The following is a 21998-nucleotide window of genomic DNA, read 5'->3' as shown; positions in this document are numbered from 1 at the left end:
TCTAAAGGGAATGGAAGATGAGACTCTGATTGGTTTATTTCACGTTACGCCCAAAACACACCCATTACTCATTAAGAGAATAGAGACAAAACACACTCATTACTTATGAAGAGAATAGGGACAACCCTTTTAGACCATGCGCCGGGAGCGTCGACCATTTTTCCCGTCGTTAAACTAGCAAAAGTGGACTCGGACCGACCTAAGTGAACTTGCATCCTGCACTTTAGACCATGCGCTTAGATCATTAAAATAGGGCCCTCAGTCTTTCAGTTACCAAAAGATGTGCATATTACCAAAGAGAGGAATTCTTCCAAATTTAGTGCAGCTCAAAGTACACTGAAAGAAAGAAACACAAGTTTAAACGAGTTTTACATGATGGACGCTGTCAAAACAAAATGACTTGTGCTCTATATTCATCTTCTCATGTCAAGTCAAGTCAGCTTTATTTATACAGCGCTTTTTACAATACAGATTGATTTAAAGCAGCTTTACAGAGATAACAGGAAAATACTGCAACAAAGTTTGTGTCTAGAAGAAAATAGTGTCACAGTCCAGCTTAAGAAAGTTCAGTGGTGTTTCATTTTTGTTGTAAAAAAGTAATTCATTTAGTTTATCTATATCTATATCTATATATAGGCTGATCTTATTCGCTATAACAACTGCCTCGCTCTACATTATCCCGCTTATTGATTTAAAAACAATTGCATTGCTTCCGCTAAAGAAAATAGTCTGTTCCGTCTCTACGGTTAGAATCCTGCGTCCATAGCAACGCTCTGTTTTGCACGGCAACGGTGTGTTATACTTAGCAGCGGTTATCAAGAGATAACACACCGCATCCTACATTACAATTCAACCAAGCCATGTAATAATAATATATATATATAGCCACTCTGGAGAAAACTGTGATGTCATCGTTCAGCTCAGTTCAGTTCTCATACAATGGTGTCAGTGCAGGCAGATCAATATTACTGTTGAATATTAAATGCCATATGATAGCTTTGTGAGAAGAAGTTATTTTTCATTGAAAGTCTCTCCCCTCCTCCACAGCTCTCTCATCTATTTTGTAGTTGTACATATTCAAATGTACTGAGTCGAAGCGTGGTCGAAGGCAGGTTTCGCAACAATGATGCTAAATGGAAACACACCAAGTTTAGAAATGCAAATAAGGATTTCTGTGAACAGTTGTATTTTGGTGTACACCTCACACAGAGAACATATGACTCCTGAGGACTAGACAAGATGAACATTGTGCTAAACATCCTTTGAGCTCCACAGGAGAAAGTCAGTCACACAGAATTGGGCCATTGGTGAGTAAATGAACCTTTTAATGTTAGGATAAGCAGTTGGCTTAGCTCCAGCAGGAGTATAAGACTGTGAGTGTGAATCCAGCGTTCCTGGCGCTCCCGCAGGAGGCCGGTCACTATGACTCGATGCCGGCGCCTCAGGAATGTTTCTGTTTCCAGAAGCGGCTGATTTTTTAATACCAGTGTCTTTTGTATCTGGCGAGTAATGGACCACACTCGAGCCACATGACGGAGCATGAGGAATTACTGGAACTGAACTCGAAACGCTGTCCACTTTCAATTTCACAAGAGAAGTCAGGAGCATTAGTGAACATCTGACCTAAGGGTTTAGGCTTGCCTGTTTTCCCTTGTTTGTTAAGATCAGAGTTCATAAACTGTGGAAATCAGACATCTTTATCAGACACCGGTCTATAAAACAAGCTCAAAGTCTAACGTCAGCTTGGGAGCTGAGAATGTTTCAGTCGGATCCCATTCCTGACACTAACAGCAGCTTCCCGTCAGGAATCTAGAGTGATAAACTCAGTTATTGACTAGATCTCCACTGAAGACATGAGTCTGTTTAAAGGTCACCAGTGATTGGAGATAGAAACACTCAGAGATAACTCTGTTTAGTAAGTAATGTTATCTACTTATGGCCATTGGAAAAAACATTGTGAAATGAATGTGTTTCCATTCAAACCGTTTTGAGCGTAATGAATGCAATGTTCTCGCAGCGGTTATGAGGAAAACTCACTGAGCTTTCATTATCCTGTTACGGCGGCAGCTAAAAATCCCGTGAGATGATGCTTGGACAGCATTTTTAGGCATAGACACAGGAATGGAACGAATGCTGTCAGCTCAGAATATCCTCAGGTGAAATCCACTGCAAACACAGCATGCAGAAAAACAAGCAAAACACAAAATAGGAAGTGATAACAGAGCGCACCGGGTTACTCTCTCCCAGGTTAATCAGGGTGTAGCGATACCCTCATGTCACGACTCAATACATGTCACGATACTGAACTCACGATACGATATTATTGCGATACTCCAAGACATTCACAATAAATGCACTGTTGATTAAAATGCTAAATTTGGTGTTACATTGAGTGTGTAAATGAATAGTCTTGGACTCGGTGCTGAAACCCAAAGCTCAGGACAATAGAGACGCCAGAATAACAATATTCATGATTCTGGAGCTGAAAATACAGGATTATTTTAGATGAATATGCTTGTTCTCTGTCACTGATTAGATATATTTATAATAATGTAGACCACTTTTTACTAACATCAGACATCTGGCATTATCAGGACACACAAATATTCCCCCACTGCATTATTACACATTATATTCAACATTATATAATATAATGTAGTAGTTTAATAGTAGTTTAATGTAGTACTGACACTAAAACTCTAAACTGGCATTTTTTCTCACAGTTATTTTTATTTTGAGTGAACTATACACAACACATATTGTTGCATTTTTGTACTCCGATATATCATGACATGCAATATTGTGTCACTCCTATCAGGTTGTAAAATGTCATGTGGTACAACTCCCCCAAAAATTGAAATTTAGTACATTTATTCTATTAATTTTTAATACTATACAAGTTTTTTTCAATAGGTTATTAGTTATTACATGATGCTTACACCACATTACATTTTTAGATATTTTAATTTTAAAATGAAAAGTTTTTCAAAATCATAAGAACATTCTTATTTGGACATTCTCAACAAATTATTAACAAATAATGTTATTTTTCTGACAATTCCTTCAATGAATGAGATGTCTTTTTCTTCAGTCACTTCAGATGAAGCAACAACTGTTTTATGTCACAAGGCTCATGGTTTCATTGATTGTTCAAACAGAACACTTCATTCATTCTTACAGACAAAAGTTTCACAAAGGTCTTTGCACTTCTTAAAAAGAAGAACAATGTGACAATGAGGAGCTTGAAGGTTGATATGAAGTGGTGCAACTCCGCCAACTGAAAGATTATAAATGGTGACATTTATTACGAAACTTCTGTAAATGTAGCCAAGGCTTTGCTCGTGCTGTCAAACAAACTTGATACTGACAAATTGCCTTCAGAAGTCAAAATCTGCTAAACTGGAACAACTGTTTAAAAAAGTGCTTTTTCACTATTATTTAAAACAGGACCTGCATTTTCATGGGTTTAAATAAAAGATTTTTGCATCAAAACCACTCCTTCCCTGGTAAAAGAGGAAACTTGATTTTCAAGTCAATGAACTTGCGACAGCTGAATGTTACATTTTTGACAAGCTAAACATATCAGTCTGAGTAAAATGTAATTTATTTAAGCCACAAAATAAACATCATTCCATAAAAAAAGTATAATGAACTACACAAAAAGCATTTCGAACTTCTCCAGCATGTTTTTAGCCTAGAAATCTAGACGCACCCTAGCGGCAGCAAATGTGATTTGCAGGCAGAGTCGTCTAGCAACTCTCCGGTGGCTTGCGAGCTGGAAAAACCAAACTCTAGTCAGGCCAATCACATCGTGTATAGAGTCGGTGGGCGGGCTTAACATAATGACGACGGTTCCGTGTCCCAGGGCACAAGGAGTACCTTCATAGAAAACAATGGTGTTGAACTGAATTTTAGGACGCTGTATGTCCTCCACCTGCCGCAACTCATTTAGAATGCGCGGTTCTATGAATATGCAAATTAGCCCCGCCTCCACTCACTCACTCAGCTCAGAGATCCACTGGTTGACGATCACACGTTGATCTGATTGGTTACAAGGTAGTTTGTGACGTCAGAAACACCAGCGATTTCAAAGCGTGTGTTTGAGACTGTCTTTGGAGAAAATACTCAGCAATGGTGTCTGTCGACTTATGAATTTACACATGCTTTGTCTTAAAGCACATTAAAAACACCACATATAGACATATAAACAACATTAAAAGCTGGATTTTCACCACAGGGGGACTTTAAAGACAAGAAGTTCACAAAGTAGGGGCGAACTGGGAAAAACCATGAAGATGAACCAATTCTGACAATCCAGATTCGTCATAACAGTGAGCAGTCTTGAGGTTTTGCCCTCAGGGAAGAACATGTATTTAAGACCCATAGACACCGTGTCAGCCTGTGATCTTCTGCCTCCTAACTCAATAATTACTCCCAGAGAATAGAGGAATAACACGCTATCTCTGAGCACGTTTAAGAGCTAGAGCAGACCACGGTTCAGGTTTCCACTTCATTTAATATGGTGCACCATTTTAAAGGGTTTTACAATCAAAATACAATTCAGATAAGTGTCGTGATCACCTACAGTATAACATCTCAGGCAAAACTGCGGCCGTTATCCCATCAGAATAAGAGCTTTATCTGCCATCATCAAACTGAATATATAGTAAAGCGTATGAGTTGGCTATTCATTTATTAAAAGGTAAAGTGTACATGTCAGGTCCTGAAACTGCTCCCAATTTCTTTAAAAAAAATAAAAGAATAATCTTTTTGTCTTTACTAGTTCATTACAAATGGTTTTGTGGAGAGACAAATGCATTTTAAATGAAAACTCATGAAAACTTGGAAAAGAATTACAAAAATAATGTATAGATGGAATATAGATTGTCGCACTCCTACCAACTTAAAATAACAAATGCATTGATGTAAAACTAGCCAGAGTCTCATTAATAGCAACACTTAAAGATGAAGTAACAAAGATTCCCAAAACCCAAAATGAGTTTGTTAGCTTCAACTGGCCCAATGACTGGCCCAATACTACTCCCTTTATCTCATTTTCACTTTTAATTGAGGAATAAATCTTTTGTGTCTGCATGATACTGGACCCACAGAGACACCTTAAAATCCCAGACCACTGTCATATCAGCCAGAGACATAAGAATCATAAGCAGAGATGCTCCGATCGACCGGCCAGGGACCGAAATCGGCAGATTATCCGCATGATCGGCCCGGGCCGGTAATGTTGCCAGCGCCACAGGCAATCTCTCTGTGTGAGTGACACACACTCCTGTCACTCACTCGTCTCATTCACTCCGGTTAAATAGTGCTTGTACTGCGCATCATTTTACTAATTCCCGCAGGTTTCGTGTTCACACCAAAAAACAAGCGCACGAATACACACAAAATTATGTAAAAATGCCCATCTTAGTCGAGTATTCAGTTAAACAGTCAGTTTTGAAACCTAATTAGTTGAGAAAGATAACGCAGGTTGTGTATCAGTATACTGGATCTGTGCATAAGCTCTTAAAGTGACAGCAGCCTAATAAACCATCTTCTGTCTGTCATGTTAATCAAAGAACGAAAGACTGCTCTGACTCTGCTCAGTAACTTTCTTTAACTAATTATATGCATTAATCTGCATTTAATTTTTACAATGAAGACTATCCAGTGTTATTTTAGATTTGATTATTTTTATTTCTTTACTTCTTACCTGAATATACCGTATGTCCACCTGCAAAAACTTAAAGCCGTGTTTATTACATTTCTCTCTTGCATTTATTTGTGCTGTTGTTTGAAATGTGTTTATTTATTGTTATAAATTCTTTTTTTAATGAAACTTATTTTATTACTGTCTTTTTACTTACGTAAATCAAATTTGGCATTACAACAACAACAACAACAAAAAAATCGGAAATCGGCCAAGAAAATTTCAATTGGTGCATCTCTAATTCTGAACAACTAAGTACATTTTTAATATGAGTAGAGCAGAAGTATTTAGTTGCTACTGTGGGAAAAGCCCCTAAAATGCACTAAAGTGTGTCATTACGGCCAAGCGGTGCCAAGCCTGCTGTCAAAATAAGGAAGCACCTTGTGAGAGTATTTTGGTTATAAACCGAGTGCACTCAGTCATGTAGGTTGCGGGTGGTTTCTCAAAGGGAAAGTACAACAAACCTCTTGAGTCAGCTCGAGCACAACATGCTATGAGAGCAGCGCAAGTATGGGGAGATCTCACCCTCCTCCCAAACCAGGACTAAAGTAGCCAGTTAAACTGGCTCTTCCTTCAGAACAGTGTTGCTCAATCGGTGGGTTGCAAAACCATTTTGAGTGGGTCGCAAAGTGTGTAATCAAAGTGTGTAGTCAAAACAACAGTCAAGAAATGTCATTCTGTAAAAATGACTATTATTTTGAACGCAGTTTAAGTAAAGACTAAGAGTGCCAGAGAAAAACGTGTTGTCAGGCTGTATGTCAGTGTCATTATTTGAACGTTATTTTCCTAACTTGTTACGAAATAAACGTTTCTCACCTCAGAGAAGCGAACTGTCCTGTCCTGTGTGCCGTGCTGTGCTCGAGTTACGCTGTCTATCACTTCACTAAGCCTATATATTAAGAGCTAATTAAATTACAAGCATGTATTGTCAATTAGTAATGCATGAAAATGACGTAGCTGGTACGTCGTGTGTTAGCTCTGAAGGATTTATTCTTCCATCTTGATGTGCAAAAGTTAATTGTACTCTAAATTTCATCAATAGTGGATAATACTTCAACACAACGTCCCTTCAGTAGAAGACCTGCTCTGGAGAAACAGCAGCGATGGCTTTATCACTAGGGAAGGTATTGGATGTGTCATCGTTTTCTTTGAATCAACTGAATTACTGAAATTGATTAGACTCGTATCATCACATTTAACATTCTTCCTCCTTATGGTGAAGCCCTAACCAGACACATGAAACACACCTGATCTAGTTACGTCTGAAGCATATTTATGATGCTTAAATCAACATGGAATCAAAATTAATTCATGCCATTCTTCATTATTTTCCTCTGAAACTCCAGAGCTTATTTTTCATCCCATCGCCTCCAACCAGCCATCCATCACACATGACCATCCAGCCACTCACACACGACCATCCAGCCACCCATCACACATGACCATCCAGCCACCCATCACACATGACCATCCAGCCAATCCATCACACATGACCATTCAGCCATCCATCCAGCCACCCATCACACACGACCATCCAGCCACCCATCACACACGACCATCCAGCCACCCATCACACACGACCATCCAGCCACCCATCACACACGACCATCCAGCCACCCATCACACAAGACCATCCAGCCACCCATCACACACGACCATCCAGCCACCCATCACACACGACCATCCAGCCACCCATCACACACGACCATCCAGCCACCCATCACACACGACCATCCAGCCACCCATCACACACGACCATCCAGCCACCCATCACACACGACCATCCAGCCACCCATCACACACGACCATCCAGCCACCCATCACACACGACCATCCAGCCACCCATCACACACGACCATCCAGCCAATCCATCACACACGACCATCCAGCCACCCATCACACACGACCATCCAGCCACCCATCACACACGACCATCCAGCCAATCCATCACACACGACCATCCAGCCACCCATCACACACGACCATCCAGCCACCCATCACACACGACCATCCAGCCACCCATCACACACGACCATCCAGCCAATCCATCACACACGACCATCCAGCCACCCATCACACACGACCATCCAGCCACCCATCACACACGACCATCCAGCCACCCATCACACACGACCATCCAGCCACCCATCACACACGACCATCCAGCCAATCCATCACACACGACCATCCAGCCACCCATCACACACGACCATCCAGCCACCCATCACACACGACCATCCAGCCACCCATCACACACGACCATCCAGCCACCCATCACACACGACCATCCAGCCACCCATCACACACGACCATCCAGCCACCCATCACACACGACCATCCAGCCACCCATCACACACGACCATCCAGCCACCCATCACACACGACCATCCAGCCACCCATCACACACGACCATCCAGCCAATCCATCACACACGACCATCCAGCCACCCATCACACACGACCATCCAGCCACCCATCACACACGACCATCCAGCCAATCCATCACACACGACCATCCAGCCACCCATCACACACGACCATCCAGCCACCCATCACACACGACCATCCAGCCACCCATCACACACGACCATCCAGCCAATCCATCACACACGACCATCCAGCCACCCATCACACACGACCATCCAGCCACCCATCACACACGACCATCCAGCCACCCATCACACACGACCATCCAGCCAATCCATCACACACGACCATCCAGCCACCCATCACACACGACCATCCAGCCACCCATCACACACGACCATCCAGCCACCCATCACACACGACCATCCAGCCAATCCATCACACACGACCATCCAGCCAATCCATCACACACGACCATCCAGCCACCCATCACACACGACCATCCAGCCACCCATCACACACGACCATCCAGCCACCCATCACACACGACCATCCAGCCAATCCATCACACACGACCATCCAGCCACCCATCACACACGACCATCCAGCCACCCATCACACACGACCATCCAGCCAATCCATCACACACGACCATCCAGCCACCCATCACACACGACCATCCAGCCACCCATCACACACGACCATCCAGCCACCCATCACACACGACCATCCAGCCAATCCATCACACACGACCATCCAGCCACCCATCACACACGACCATCCAGCCACCCATCACACACGACCATCCAGCCAATCCATCACACACGACCATCCAGCCACCCATCACACACGACCATCCAGCCATCCATCACACACGACCATCCAGCACGACCATCCAGCCACCCATCACACACGACCATCCAGCCACCCATCACACATGACCATCCAGCCACCCATCACACATGACCATCCAGCCAATCCATCACACATGACCATCCAGCCACCCATCACACATGACCATCCAGCCACCCATCACACATGACCATCCAGCCAATCCATCCAGCCACCCATCACACACGACCATCCAGCCATCCATCACACATGACCATCCAGCCACCCATCACACACGACCATCCAGCCACCCATCACACATGACCATCCAGCCACCCATCACACATGACCATCCAGCCAATCCATCACACATGGCCATCCATCACACACGACCATCCAGCACGACCATCCAGCCACCCATCACACACGACCATCCAGCCACCCATCACACATGACCATCCAGCCACCCATCACACATGACCATCCAGCCAATCCATCACACATGACCATCCAGCCACCCATCACACATGACCATCCAGCCACCCATCACACATGACCATCCAGCCAATCCATCCAGCCACCCATCACACACGACCATCCAGCCATCCAGCCACCCATCACACATGACCATCCAGCCAATCCATCACACATGACCATCCAGCCACCCATCACACATGACCATCCAGCCACCCATCACACATGACCATCCAGCCAATCCATCCAGCCACCCATCACACACGACCATCCAGCCACCCATCACACATGACCATCCAGCCACCCATCACACATGACCATCCAGCCACCCATCACACATGACCATCCAGCCACCCATCACACATGACCATCCAGCCACCCATCACACAAGACCATCCAGCCACCCATCACACACGACCATCCAGCCACCCATCACACACGACCATCCAGCCACCCATCACACACGACCATCCAGCCACCCATCACACACGACCATCCAGCCACCCATCACACACGACCATCCAGCCACCCATCACACACGACCATCCAGCCACCCATCACACACGACCATCCAGCCACCCATCACACACGACCATCCAGCCACCCATCACACACGACCATCCAGCCAATCCATCACACACGACCATCCAGCCACCCATCACACACGACCATCCAGCCACCCATCACACACGACCATCCAGCCAATCCATCACACACGACCATCCAGCCACCCATCACACACGACCATCCAGCCACCCATCACACACGACCATCCAGCCAATCCATCACACACGACCATCCAGCCACCCATCACACACGACCATCCAGCCACCCATCACACACGACCATCCAGCCACCCATCACACACGACCATCCAGCCACCCATCACACACGACCATCCAGCCACCCATCACACACGACCATCCAGCCACCCATCACACACGACCATCCAGCCACCCATCACACACGACCATCCAGCCACCCATCACACACGACCATCCAGCCAATCCATCACACACGACCATCCAGCCAATCCATCACACACGACCATCCAGCCACCCATCACACACGACCATCCAGCCACCCATCACACACGACCATCCAGCCACCCATCACACACGACCATCCAGCCAATCCATCACACACGACCATCCAGCCACCCATCACACACGACCATCCAGCCACCCATCACACACGACCATCCAGCCAATCCATCACACACGACCATCCAGCCACCCATCACACACGACCATCCAGCCACCCATCACACACGACCATCCAGCCAATCCATCACACACGACCATCCAGCCACCCATCACACACGACCATCCAGCCACCCATCACACACGACCATCCAGCCAATCCATCACACACGACCATCCAGCCACCCATCACACACGACCATCCAGCCATCCATCACACACGACCATCCAGCACGACCATCCAGCCACCCATCACACACGACCATCCAGCCACCCATCACACATGACCATCCAGCCACCCATCACACATGACCATCCAGCCAATCCATCACACATGACCATCCAGCCACCCATCACACATGACCATCCAGCCACCCATCACACATGACCATCCAGCCAATCCATCCAGCCACCCATCACACACGACCATCCAGCCATCCATCACACATGACCATCCAGCCACCCATCACACACGACCATCCAGCCACCCATCACACATGACCATCCAGCCACCCATCACACATGACCATCCAGCCAATCCATCACACATGGCCATCCATCACACACGACCATCCAGCACGACCATCCAGCCACCCATCACACACGACCATCCAGCCACCCATCACACATGACCATCCAGCCACCCATCACACATGACCATCCAGCCAATCCATCACACATGACCATCCAGCCACCCATCACACATGACCATCCAGCCACCCATCACACATGACCATCCAGCCAATCCATCCAGCCACCCATCACACACGACCATCCAGCCATCCAGCCACCCATCACACATGACCATCCAGCCAATCCATCACACATGACCATCCAGCCACCCATCACACATGACCATCCAGCCACCCATCACACATGACCATCCAGCCAATCCATCCAGCCACCCATCACACACGACCATCCAGCCACCCATCACACATGACCATCCAGCCACCCATCACACATGACCATCCAGCCACCCATCACACATGACCATCCAGCCACCCATCACACATGACCATCCAGCCACCCATCACACATGACCATCCAGCCACCCATCACACATGACCATCCAGCCACCCATCACACATGACCATCCAGCCACCCATCACACACGACCATCCAGCCACCCATCACACACGACCATCCAGCCACCCATCACACACGACCATCCAGCCACCCATCACACACGACCATCCAGCCACCCATCACACACGACCATCCAGCCACCCATCACACATGACCATCCAGCCAATCCACCAGAGAGAAAAGAACAAAATCCGTCATTATTCCTCACACCTCAGAGAATATCCTCAACTTTATTATGGATGACTCTTGATTTCTTCTATTTTCACTTGGAAATAAATTGCATTAAGGAGGTACAATTATTTTAAAGGTTTATAGCACATTATATGAGTTGATCAGTTACATCTCCATTATAAAAACACTCGACGCCGTGTGAGATTCTTCTAAATGACTACGGCTGTATGGAGATGAATGTTGAGGAGATTATGATCCTTCAGTTTCAGTTTTTATGAGTTAATGACAGCAAAGTCAGCCCCATTCTTAAGCCTGGTTTCAACACTGCGGACGAAAGACAAAAATAACTCATTAAAAAGCAATCAGTCAATGAAAATGCTCAAAGTCCAAATGCTCTGCATGAAGACGTGTCACAGTAAGGGAAATGCTGGAAACATCTGCTGAGAGACTCGAGTCTCTGCCAGTGATCCGGCGCAGGACGACCGCAGCACTGATGAACTAATCCGCTCGTTTATATAACGGCATGACAATAAAACACCATACATGCAAACTCGAGAGCTGAGGCTGATGTCAGAGCACTGCTGCCACACGATCCCTACAGCTGTTGCACGGATCATAATCACTCTCTGACTATAGGGTGATGATGGTAGTATCTTATAGAGGTTGAAGGGTCAGTAACCCAAAGGTCAAAGGTCAAACCCTGATGGCTGAATCATAAACTTGAGAACAGGACTGCATAATTAAGGCCAGGGGATTGTTTTCCGCGTTCGCTCTAGGGCTGAATAATAACCATATGCCATTTGAAAAACTAACAAGTTAATGAATAAATTAATACAAAAATCAAAAAACAGTGTGAATGTGGCCTATGAAAACTCCTTTCACCTCCTATATGAAAACTTTTAAAGGGGTCCTATATTATGCATTTATCCATGTTGAACGGTCTTCAAAGATCCACGTAGTCCCTCCAGCGGGAGTTATCCTCTATCAGTGCGCACCACGGGCGTCAACATGACGGTTACGTACACACACCTCGGCTTGAATATGTGTACCGTTACACCCCTGACGCACGGTTTCTGAACTCCCTGAAACGCCTCCATTGTAGTCTTGAGTTTTCTTCCGGGAACGAACACGTCACAATATTCCTCATTTAAATAATTCCCGCCCAAGGCATACGCAGAATAAAGGGAAAACAGTAGTGTGTTGAAACCGGCGGTTATGGTAAGGGGCGGGACATGTCCCAAACACACTTGAAGCGCTCGACCAATCACAACACACCGATCCAGCCGACCAATCAGAGCACAGTGTGCTTTTCAGAAGGAGGGGCTTCATAGAGACAGGAACTAAACAGAGCGTTACTGACAGACTGGGAAGAGAGGAGCCGCAACAATGGAGAATATGGGGAACATTCAAGCACAACATTTTTAATAAGGAAAGCCTCAGCTTTCAAATTATGTCAATTCTAGCACGAAATACAAAAAATACATGTGCTTTTGGTGCTCTTTAATGTGGCGTGACAGCCGCATCAGTTCAAGCGGCACGTGAGCTGATCATTTCAATGAACATCAGAAGGAAATGTTAAAAGATGCAGCACAACTTCCTGTAATCAGCGTTTCAACAGTGTAAAGATGTTAGAGCAGCTTCAGAACAACAGACCACGTCACACTGACCTCAGAAAAGCCATTCAGTGGCCATAAACTCAATAGATAGCTAGAAGAAAATAACAATAGAGGAGCATTTTGCTAAATATATGCACTATATAACATTATATTCTTATAACCTTGTTATAACATGATGAGTGTGTGTGAAGAGCTGCCTTTCCCCAGACTCAGCTCGCAGACATTACTCATGAAGAGAATGGATGTGTGCATTATATATGACAGTGTTTATAGGAGGCCAAACTACACTCAATGTCCAAAGTGAAGCTGGCATTATTATGGTCTGTGACACTGGCTCAGATTCTGTGTGAAGAACAAATCAGTTCCTCAGTTCCCAGGACATCCACGAGCCGATGAACAGCTGAGGCTGCAGATGTGCAGGAGGACTGGAATCAAGCATTTAAAAAAGTAAAACATGTTTATTCTTATGTTGCACATAATTTGGCAACTATTTTATTTCTTACAGTAACCAATGGTTACTTAACAGATTTTTTGAGCGATGTTTAAAACATGATGAATTGTAATTAATTCAGGAACAGTTTGTTTTGAAAGTGCAGCTACATCAAGAATATAACATGCAGTTCCTCAACACAACAGTATTTCCAAGTCATCCAAATTACTACAATATCAAGGGAAATAATCAGCAGTTAGCCTATGGTTTTTGTCACATGCAGCCGCACCAGAGTGACTGAGCTGGTCTATCCCAGAGTCCCGAGACATCAAAAGGCCGGTTACTCCATAGGGTCTGTCCTCTTATTAGGAAACTGTCAGAGAAAACATCTGCAACATGACTGATGTCAATGCTGTGCTCGGCGTGAACCAGAGAGCGTGATGCAATACATGCTAATGGACATAACCGTACAAAACCTTGAAAGCTTTCCCAATACCTCAGTGAAAGCACTGTGGCAGAAACACACGCTGTCCTTTCACTGCCTGATTATTAGATATTCAGGCTAATCTGATAAATCTACCAATAAGAGTGTATTCATGTTTACTCTGTACGTTAGTTAGAGTATGTTGAAATCGCTAAACATGCACAAATGGTTTTGAGCAGATGTGATGCTAATGCTCAACAATACGGGCTGTGTATATGATGACCCCTGTACTAACGGCCAACATTCCTGCCACAAATATGACCTTATTCTTAACTAGATAATTGACGATTAATAACATTCGTTTTTAAACACTACTGATGGAAAAGAAGATCAATATTGCAACATTAAGTGCATTTACATACAAAATATGGTGATTACTATCAAAAAAATTTACTTTTAAAAGTACAAAATCCTTTAATGTTTGTAATTATTAAGTGTGCAGTACAATTCTGCATTTAATGTTCATCTTCTCATTGAGTCTGCAAGCCATAAATTTGTACATGACAATGACAGTTCAATCAAAAAACAGCATCACATTTGCCATAACCATTGTAGCACCATGGCAGAACAAAATGCTAAAACAAAATCCATGTTTTCCAAGACAGATATGCGTTTCTTTCTTCACTTTCACGCAAGGTTGGGCGGTGTGCTGTAGCTTACTGGTTAATGATGGGATGGTCACTGAAAGGTTGCTGCCTCAAATCTCAAAATATTTCATCCATAAACTATAAGCACTGTGCCAAACACTAAAGCTCAGGATGAATCTGTCGTGACACGTGACAGTGCTGTGGCTCTGGAAGCAGACCCTACAGGACCAGAGCTCAATGAATCACACTGCTGATTGGCTGGTTTGATCAAACATCAGCAGACAATGAACACAAAGGCTGAACACTGATGTTTGTACTGAGGGTCTATGGTAACTCTCACCCAGCACTGATCATTCAACTCTGCCGCGGATTTACACTGTTATTATTATTATTATTACACTGTATTTACACTGTTATGACGCGCATTTAGGTCAGAGGCACAGCATCATCACATGGAAATCAAATCATCGTTCATCTCGCCAGCCAGCAATCAACAATAAAGCTCTGTCCTGAATGAAGACGAAAAAACTGAATATAGTGAGGAATCGCAGTGTGTTTTTCTTCTCCTCTTCCTCTTCCTCCTCCTCATCACTATTTGATTCTCATTTATTTTTCACTCATTCATATCCTTGTGCTAAAGTCTGTTAGCTTCACTACTAACGTTAGATGTGAACGAGAAGCTGCAAAGCCACACACATAAACACGTTTAAAGTGTGTTTTCTGTCAAACACACACAATCGCGTTTAGACTGAAACTGAATGTATGACACCAACAGGGAATATTGCAGAAGTGAAAGCGCGTGAAGCGAGTTATCGGGAATCGTGCAAAACACTGAACGAAACAGCAAAACAAACAGGGAAACTCACCGGCAGAATGATTTACATTCAGCAACTGTCATTTAAAGCTGGATGTTGAGCATCACTGTGATTTACTTCAGCTCAGTTTAAGAGCAGCAGCGTGTGTGCGTGTGTGTGTGTGTGTGTGTGTGTGTGTTGTTGCGCGTCCCCTCAGTCTGGCGTCAGTTGGTACAGTCCTGTGAGAGTGCGCGCGTGAGCTCGTGTGCGCGCGCTCTGACGTCATCATGCATGGCGCTGTTTTAAATCCAGATGTTAAATCTTCACCAGGACATCCGGGGCTTTTCTTTAAAAGCAACTTTTTTAGGGTGTGGCCAATATGAATAGATCGTATTAGGCTATATCTTTGATATACTGTAGCCTATATACATTTTAAACAACTTTAAATGTAACTAGATGCAAAAGTTCGTCGAGACAAACTTTAAGTTGGCTTGGAAAAGTTTGGACGAGAAGTTTAAAGTAGTTTGAAGTATTACATTATTACTTGATTTTGTCTTTCTCGATCCTTTTATAACAATTAAAAATACTTTGTTGCCGTCACATAAAAACAATCAAATTATCAAATAATTGTTCTGGGTGGTTGCTAGGTGGTTGTCATTATGTTCTGGGTGGTTGTTGTGAGATTGATAGATTAGACATATTAGATAGAATGGAAAATGAGTCTTGATGGATTAGAAAAAGTACATAGAGCAGCAGCTAATGGAGTCTAATGAGCCTCTCCAACTGTCAACATTTGAATTTAGTTTAGAGTTAGAAAGAAAGAGAGAAAGAAAGAAATATAAGATAGATCGATTAGTTAGGAAGAAAGCAAGAAAGAAAGAAAGAAAGAAAGAAAGAAAGAAAGAAAGAAAGAAAGAAAGAAAGAAAGAAAGCTTAAATGAGTCTCAATAAATTAGAAATAGTACATAGAATGGCAGCTGATGGAGTCTAATGAGCCTCTCCAACTGTCAAAATTTGAATTTATACAGTTGAAGTTTAAATAGTCTTGGCTCAATTTGAACATTCCGAAATGAAAGTCTATGGGATTTTTCCAATTTTTGATCAGCAATTTTAGGAAAACCGTTAGTCTGATCAGTCTGAAAAGAGCAAGCAACTCGAGTCAGAACAGTTTGAAGGTTTAGTCTGAGTTTAGTGGTTGTAGCTTGAACAGTTTAGGAGGAGTAGCATGAAGAAATTTTGGCTAAGAATAATAAGCTTAAATACAATATCAGTATGTTGGCTTTTCCAAGCCAACTTAATAATTAAATGCATAGGCCTACTTAGTTAAGTTAAGTAGGCCTACTTAGTTAAGTTAAGTAGCTAAGTTAAGTTAAGACTGTGCTGATGCATTTTATTTACACATTTTATGTATCTTGTTCTCTCTTTCTTTTTCTCCTACTATAGCTACACATGAAACTTGGTGCCCTGTACTGCAAATCACTGTTGATTGGTTCCCATTAATAAATTGCTTGCAATGATCCACTTTTGTAAGTCACTCTGTCACAATTCAATGTGAGTGTAAAAGAGGTTCAAATACACACTTATTATTAGAAAGGCCCAATGTTCAGGGCCACATTCAAAGCTTGATGCTTTAAGTTTCTTTTTCATTAGAGGAGAAAAGAATAGGCCTATATATACACAAAATGACTGCCCACATTTTAACATAACTTTAAATTACCCAGTATTAAAGGTAGGGTAGGCAATTTTCGGAGAGGCTAGCAATAGCGAGCTAGCTTTGAAAGCATGAGATCCCATCCTTCCTTCAAGGCGCCTCTAAAGCCACTTCTCCTCCAAACACATGAACACACACACAACAGTCTGCAAAGCGTCACGAGAGACGGCGTTAAACTACCTCATGTTTTAAAGCACATAACATTACAATAATAATAAACAGCTTACAGAGTGCTGACCTGTACCACCTGACAGCTGCAGATTCATTTCGGCGTTGATAATGTTGCCATTGAAACACATAAATTCGAGTCACAAACCGCTCCGAGTATAACGGCACGGGTTTGCATCTCTCCAGATTACAGTAGTTATGGTGTGAACGCTGCATACGCTGGTTGTTTTGGTTCAGGAGGAACTGTAGAAGGCTGCTGTTTGTGGCGCTCGGTGACTGACGTCTGTCTAAAGCCCTATTCGGACGGGATTAACTTTACTAGGGTAGATGGAGTAATGTAATTTTACCACAGGACGTCTGTAATATTAATGGCCAATTCGCACAGGATAAGATATCTCAGTAAACCTAGCAGAAGTGGGCGAGTAACTCGATTTACACACCGCCGTCACTCCTGTCGTCATGTGTGTATTACGCTGCTTCCTGATATCACGTGTACAAACAGATATAACCTTTATATATATATAAAACAGTTATGTCCGGTCGAACGATGTATTAATTAACTTCAGAATCAGATTGGATTGTGTTGGTAATAGGCACTTATCTAACGCTAAAAGAAGTTTCGTGCCTCTAACAAGTGCTGTCGATCTTCTCTTCTGATCTGAATGGTGTGTGTGAAACACTTGAGTTTTGCCACAGACTCGTCCCAGCGTCTAGAACGCAACTGGTGCTTCTTCAAGCTTCTCCATACTTGAGAAACCACGGAAAACTTATTTTAAACAGGAAATGACGGAATATTTACGTACATATTTACAGCGGCTCTATTCTCACAGGATTAGTGTCACCTGAGGTCATTTTCCCGGACCTTTTTACTGAAGGTAAAAGTCGCCATAATCTTTACTGACATAATGAGACATAATGATTACTGAGATGCACATTTGGACGGGACTAAAATCCCTGAGAAGCTCTGGTAATTATTACTTTACCCAACCTCTCCATGTTAAACTAGTCCCGTCGAATAGGGCTTAACTCTGGAGAGCATGCAACACTGATGTACACACACTGACAGGCAGGACATCGCATCATTGCATTCGGACCAAATGCAAGGATTGGACGAACATTTTATGGTCTTACGCCTTTCCACAGAAAATAAATACACATATAAATACTTTATTTACTCTAAATACTACATTTAGACCACTTAACTTAGTGATTGCTATCAGGATGTGAAGACTTTCAACAATTTCTGGAACAAATCAGCTACCCAGCCTTTAACTTTTACTCACAATTGTGCTATTCCTACTATCATAGTGATATATCGATTACAGCAGCATTTGTACTCCTGTGATATTGCTAAATTGAACATTTATTGTAGAGTCAAGAGAAACTGCAGAGCTTTTGTAACTCACGTGTATGTGTATGTGCTGCAAACGGCAGTGACGGGTTTGATTCCCAGGAGGCACACATGCGATTACATGTGATCAGTATCTGACTGACCACCAGGTCTTTGTTTACCTCTAGATTTTTCACCTATGGTAATTGATTTCTCTTTTGATGTAGTCTGTGCTGATTCATTTTGTTGTGATGCTTGCGTTACTTTACTAAGAAAGCCTCTTCCAAGCACAAACACATCTTACACTCAACAAAAAACTCTTTGGCTGATGAAAAACACGACGAAAATCTCTCTTGGAGACAGCATGAAGTTTTGTAATAAGTTGTTTAAATACTTGCTTGAATCAAGTTACTAGATTCATCGAAGTTGAATTCAGTTTAGTTCATCCTACATGTTTCCATCATGTGAAATCACTGTCCACTATTGAATAAAGTTCAGCCAAATATACTTCTCTGTGTACACATGATGGGTGTTGGCAGCCAGAGGATGGTACTGGTTAATCCATGGCATTCCCATATAGTTGCACTTTTATGCAACTTGAACTCTTGTCAGCTGGTCCTCCTCAACCCAAACACATCCTCAACACTTCACCACAGTGCCAAACCCCCAGAAACACCAACATAACACAAACTCTTTTCAATACCAAAGTAATAGATTAACAAGTCTCCGCATTTCACATCTTGTTAAAAATGCATAAAATAACACTATTTCAACACTTACATACGTCTGAAATTGAACAGTTATCTACTAATACATGCAAAAAAACAGAGCGCCAACCGAGTAGTTTGTCCGAATATATATCTGAAAAACAAAAGTCCCGGGATGGCCTTCTGCTTCCGGCGAGATTCTGACAGTAATAACATGGCGGATGTAGTATGTCCGAATCTCATACTACCCATATTCATTCTACGCAGAGCATACTTTTCGCGAAGTAAATTCTAATTAAAATGTAGTACCTACCTATACCAGACAGTGCGAGATTTCAGACGCAGCCCCGATCTCCCTAACCAGCCCTGAACAAAGCATGATGGCAAGTGGGAATCCAGTTTTCTACTTGATTGAAACATGTTCTTTCAACATGAAAACATGGAGTTAAGGCAAAGAGTAACTGTTTTAAGTCAGTTTCACATGATACAAACATGTTTGCATGAGAAACCTGACACAATGTTGTTAAATCCCTTTTCATTAAATCAATCATATTTAAGGAAGTGAAATTCTACAGGAAGAATGCACTGCCCCCCCAAAAAGTGTTGACCCTAAATCACTCTTGATGTCAAGTGCACTTTCACAATAAATAACAGTTGCTTTCATATTTTCTCCGTACAAAATACATTCACTCATTTTAAGTATGAACTAAATGTCCAAATATGTTTTAGGGCCATTGTACAATCCTCAAAACTTGTACAAAGTAAAAGAGGAAGTTGAAAATTGGTTCTAGTCCATTTAATGTGAGGAATGGCCAAGATGGGCTTCAGATATCAGCTGTAATCAGCACATCTGGGTGGAGGGACAAACAACACTCAAAACACTCAAATCCCAAAGAGGCGCTCTTCAAATCAGTCTAAAACAGTGCTGTGATGACACTGTCAGTCTGAACACATGCATATACCAGTAGTAAATTAACCATAATACAACAATTCTGTAAATCCATCAGATGTGCATTAATGTACAGTGTGAATTAAAGGCATTATTAGTGGAAAGCGCATGTACCTTGACAGGAACGGCAGGTCTGAGTCTGGCCGACGGCACCATGATGGTCTGTGTTTCTGCCACCACTGGCGAAGTCTCAGCGGCGTCCTGGACAGGAAGTGATGTCATGCCCGCGTCAGGTGTGTCCTGGACAGGACGTGATGTCATACCCGCGTCAGGTGTGTCCCCCGAGGAGCTGTGCCGCAGGACAGGTGTGTGTCGGTCCCCATACAGCTTGGAGGAGCGCTCAACGACCGCACACAGAAAGGACCTCTTGCTCTCGCTCACTCTGCTCCGAGCACAGGCTTCCTCTTTCTGTTTGGCGCTGTGCACCCAGCTGGTGTGCGGTGGCCGAGGCTTGCTGAGGCTCACCACGGGGACAGCAGGAACCGGGGGGAGAACGAGAGGCTTCGGGCTCAGTGCGGGTCTGATCCCGGCAGTCCTAGCGCTGGCCAACGCTCCTGCTTCTGGATGGAGGAAGCTCACTCTGGTGAGCGCTGAGAGGGAAGAGTTCCCCTCTGAAGCAGGACTCATCTGGCTCATGATTTCAGATTTCCCTCGACGTAAAATCCAATTAGGGAATTCAGTGTCTCATCTAGTGTCGGCTGTCCTAATTTCGATTCTCAGTGAAGAGCTCCAATCTGTAGTTTCTTCTTGGGAAGCACTGTAATCCAATGCTACGGTGCTATGAGTGTCAATACAATTACTCGTAATATTGTAATATTTTGGTGCTCGTCCTCGAAGAGACGGGTCTTGGCGACCCCTGGCAGAGGCTCTCCGGATGGTGAAACCGTCCCGTGAGCTGGTATGAGACTGGCGCTGATGGACCTGGAGAGTGACTGAAGCTGGACCCAGAGGAAGGAAGTCTGACCATGATGATGATCTCCAGTTTCCTGAGGAGAGGCTAATCTTCTTGAGTTTGGTGTGAGGGGCTCTGGAGAGCGCACCAAGGAGAAGTCCCAGAATCATAAGGGCCAGGGTGGCATGATGATGACAAAAATCATAATTGTCGATTATTCCCTTGAAATTGTAATTGCGATTATTAATTACGATTATCACAATTTACATTGAATGATGTTTTGAATAGCTTTATGCCATTGTTTGAAGCGACTGCGTGCCATATTGTTATAAACAAGCTGAAAACACTCTTCCTGAAAAACTTTTTTTTGCTTTTCTATCGCATTAAGCCTCAAATGTCAAATATAAAAACCAAAAATGATTTAAAGACACCAAACCAAAGTAAATATATGTATGGTATTATAATGTTATACTAAAACAAAAATTAAAAC

General features: G+C 43.5%; 2 protein-coding genes across 5 annotated transcripts in view; one reads left to right on the top strand and one right to left on the bottom strand.

The window, feature by feature from the left end:
* Nucleotides 1-21851, bottom strand: part of psd3l (pleckstrin and Sec7 domain containing 3, like) — a 126458-nt gene extending 104607 nt beyond the window's left edge. For 2 of the 3 annotated variants that reach the window (XM_084401477.1, XM_084401478.1), the window contains exon 1: nt 20731-21851. In XM_084401477.1, the coding sequence (XP_084257603.1) occupies nt 20731-21252 (522 nt within the window). In that variant the 5' untranslated portion in view covers nt 21253-21851. Of the gene's footprint in view, nt 1-15823; nt 16045-20730 lie in introns of those variants that run through there. The other variant, XM_084401479.1, reaches the window with a different exon arrangement.
* Nucleotides 1074-21998, top strand: part of sh2d4a (SH2 domain containing 4A) — a 50717-nt gene continuing 29792 nt past the window's right edge. The window contains exon 1 of one of the 2 annotated variants that reach the window (XM_084401484.1): nt 1074-1307. The gene's annotated coding sequence lies outside the window, so the exon portion shown is untranslated. The remainder of the gene's footprint in view (nt 1308-21998) is intronic. The other variant, XM_084401485.1, reaches the window with a different exon arrangement.

This window comes from Rutilus rutilus, assembly GCF_951802725.1.
Source record: "Rutilus rutilus genome assembly, chromosome: 25".
NCBI classification, from domain to species: domain Eukaryota; kingdom Metazoa; phylum Chordata; class Actinopteri; order Cypriniformes; family Leuciscidae; genus Rutilus; species Rutilus rutilus.
Note: the sequence above shows the minus strand (reverse complement) of the source record. Positions and strands in the feature narration are given on the sequence as shown.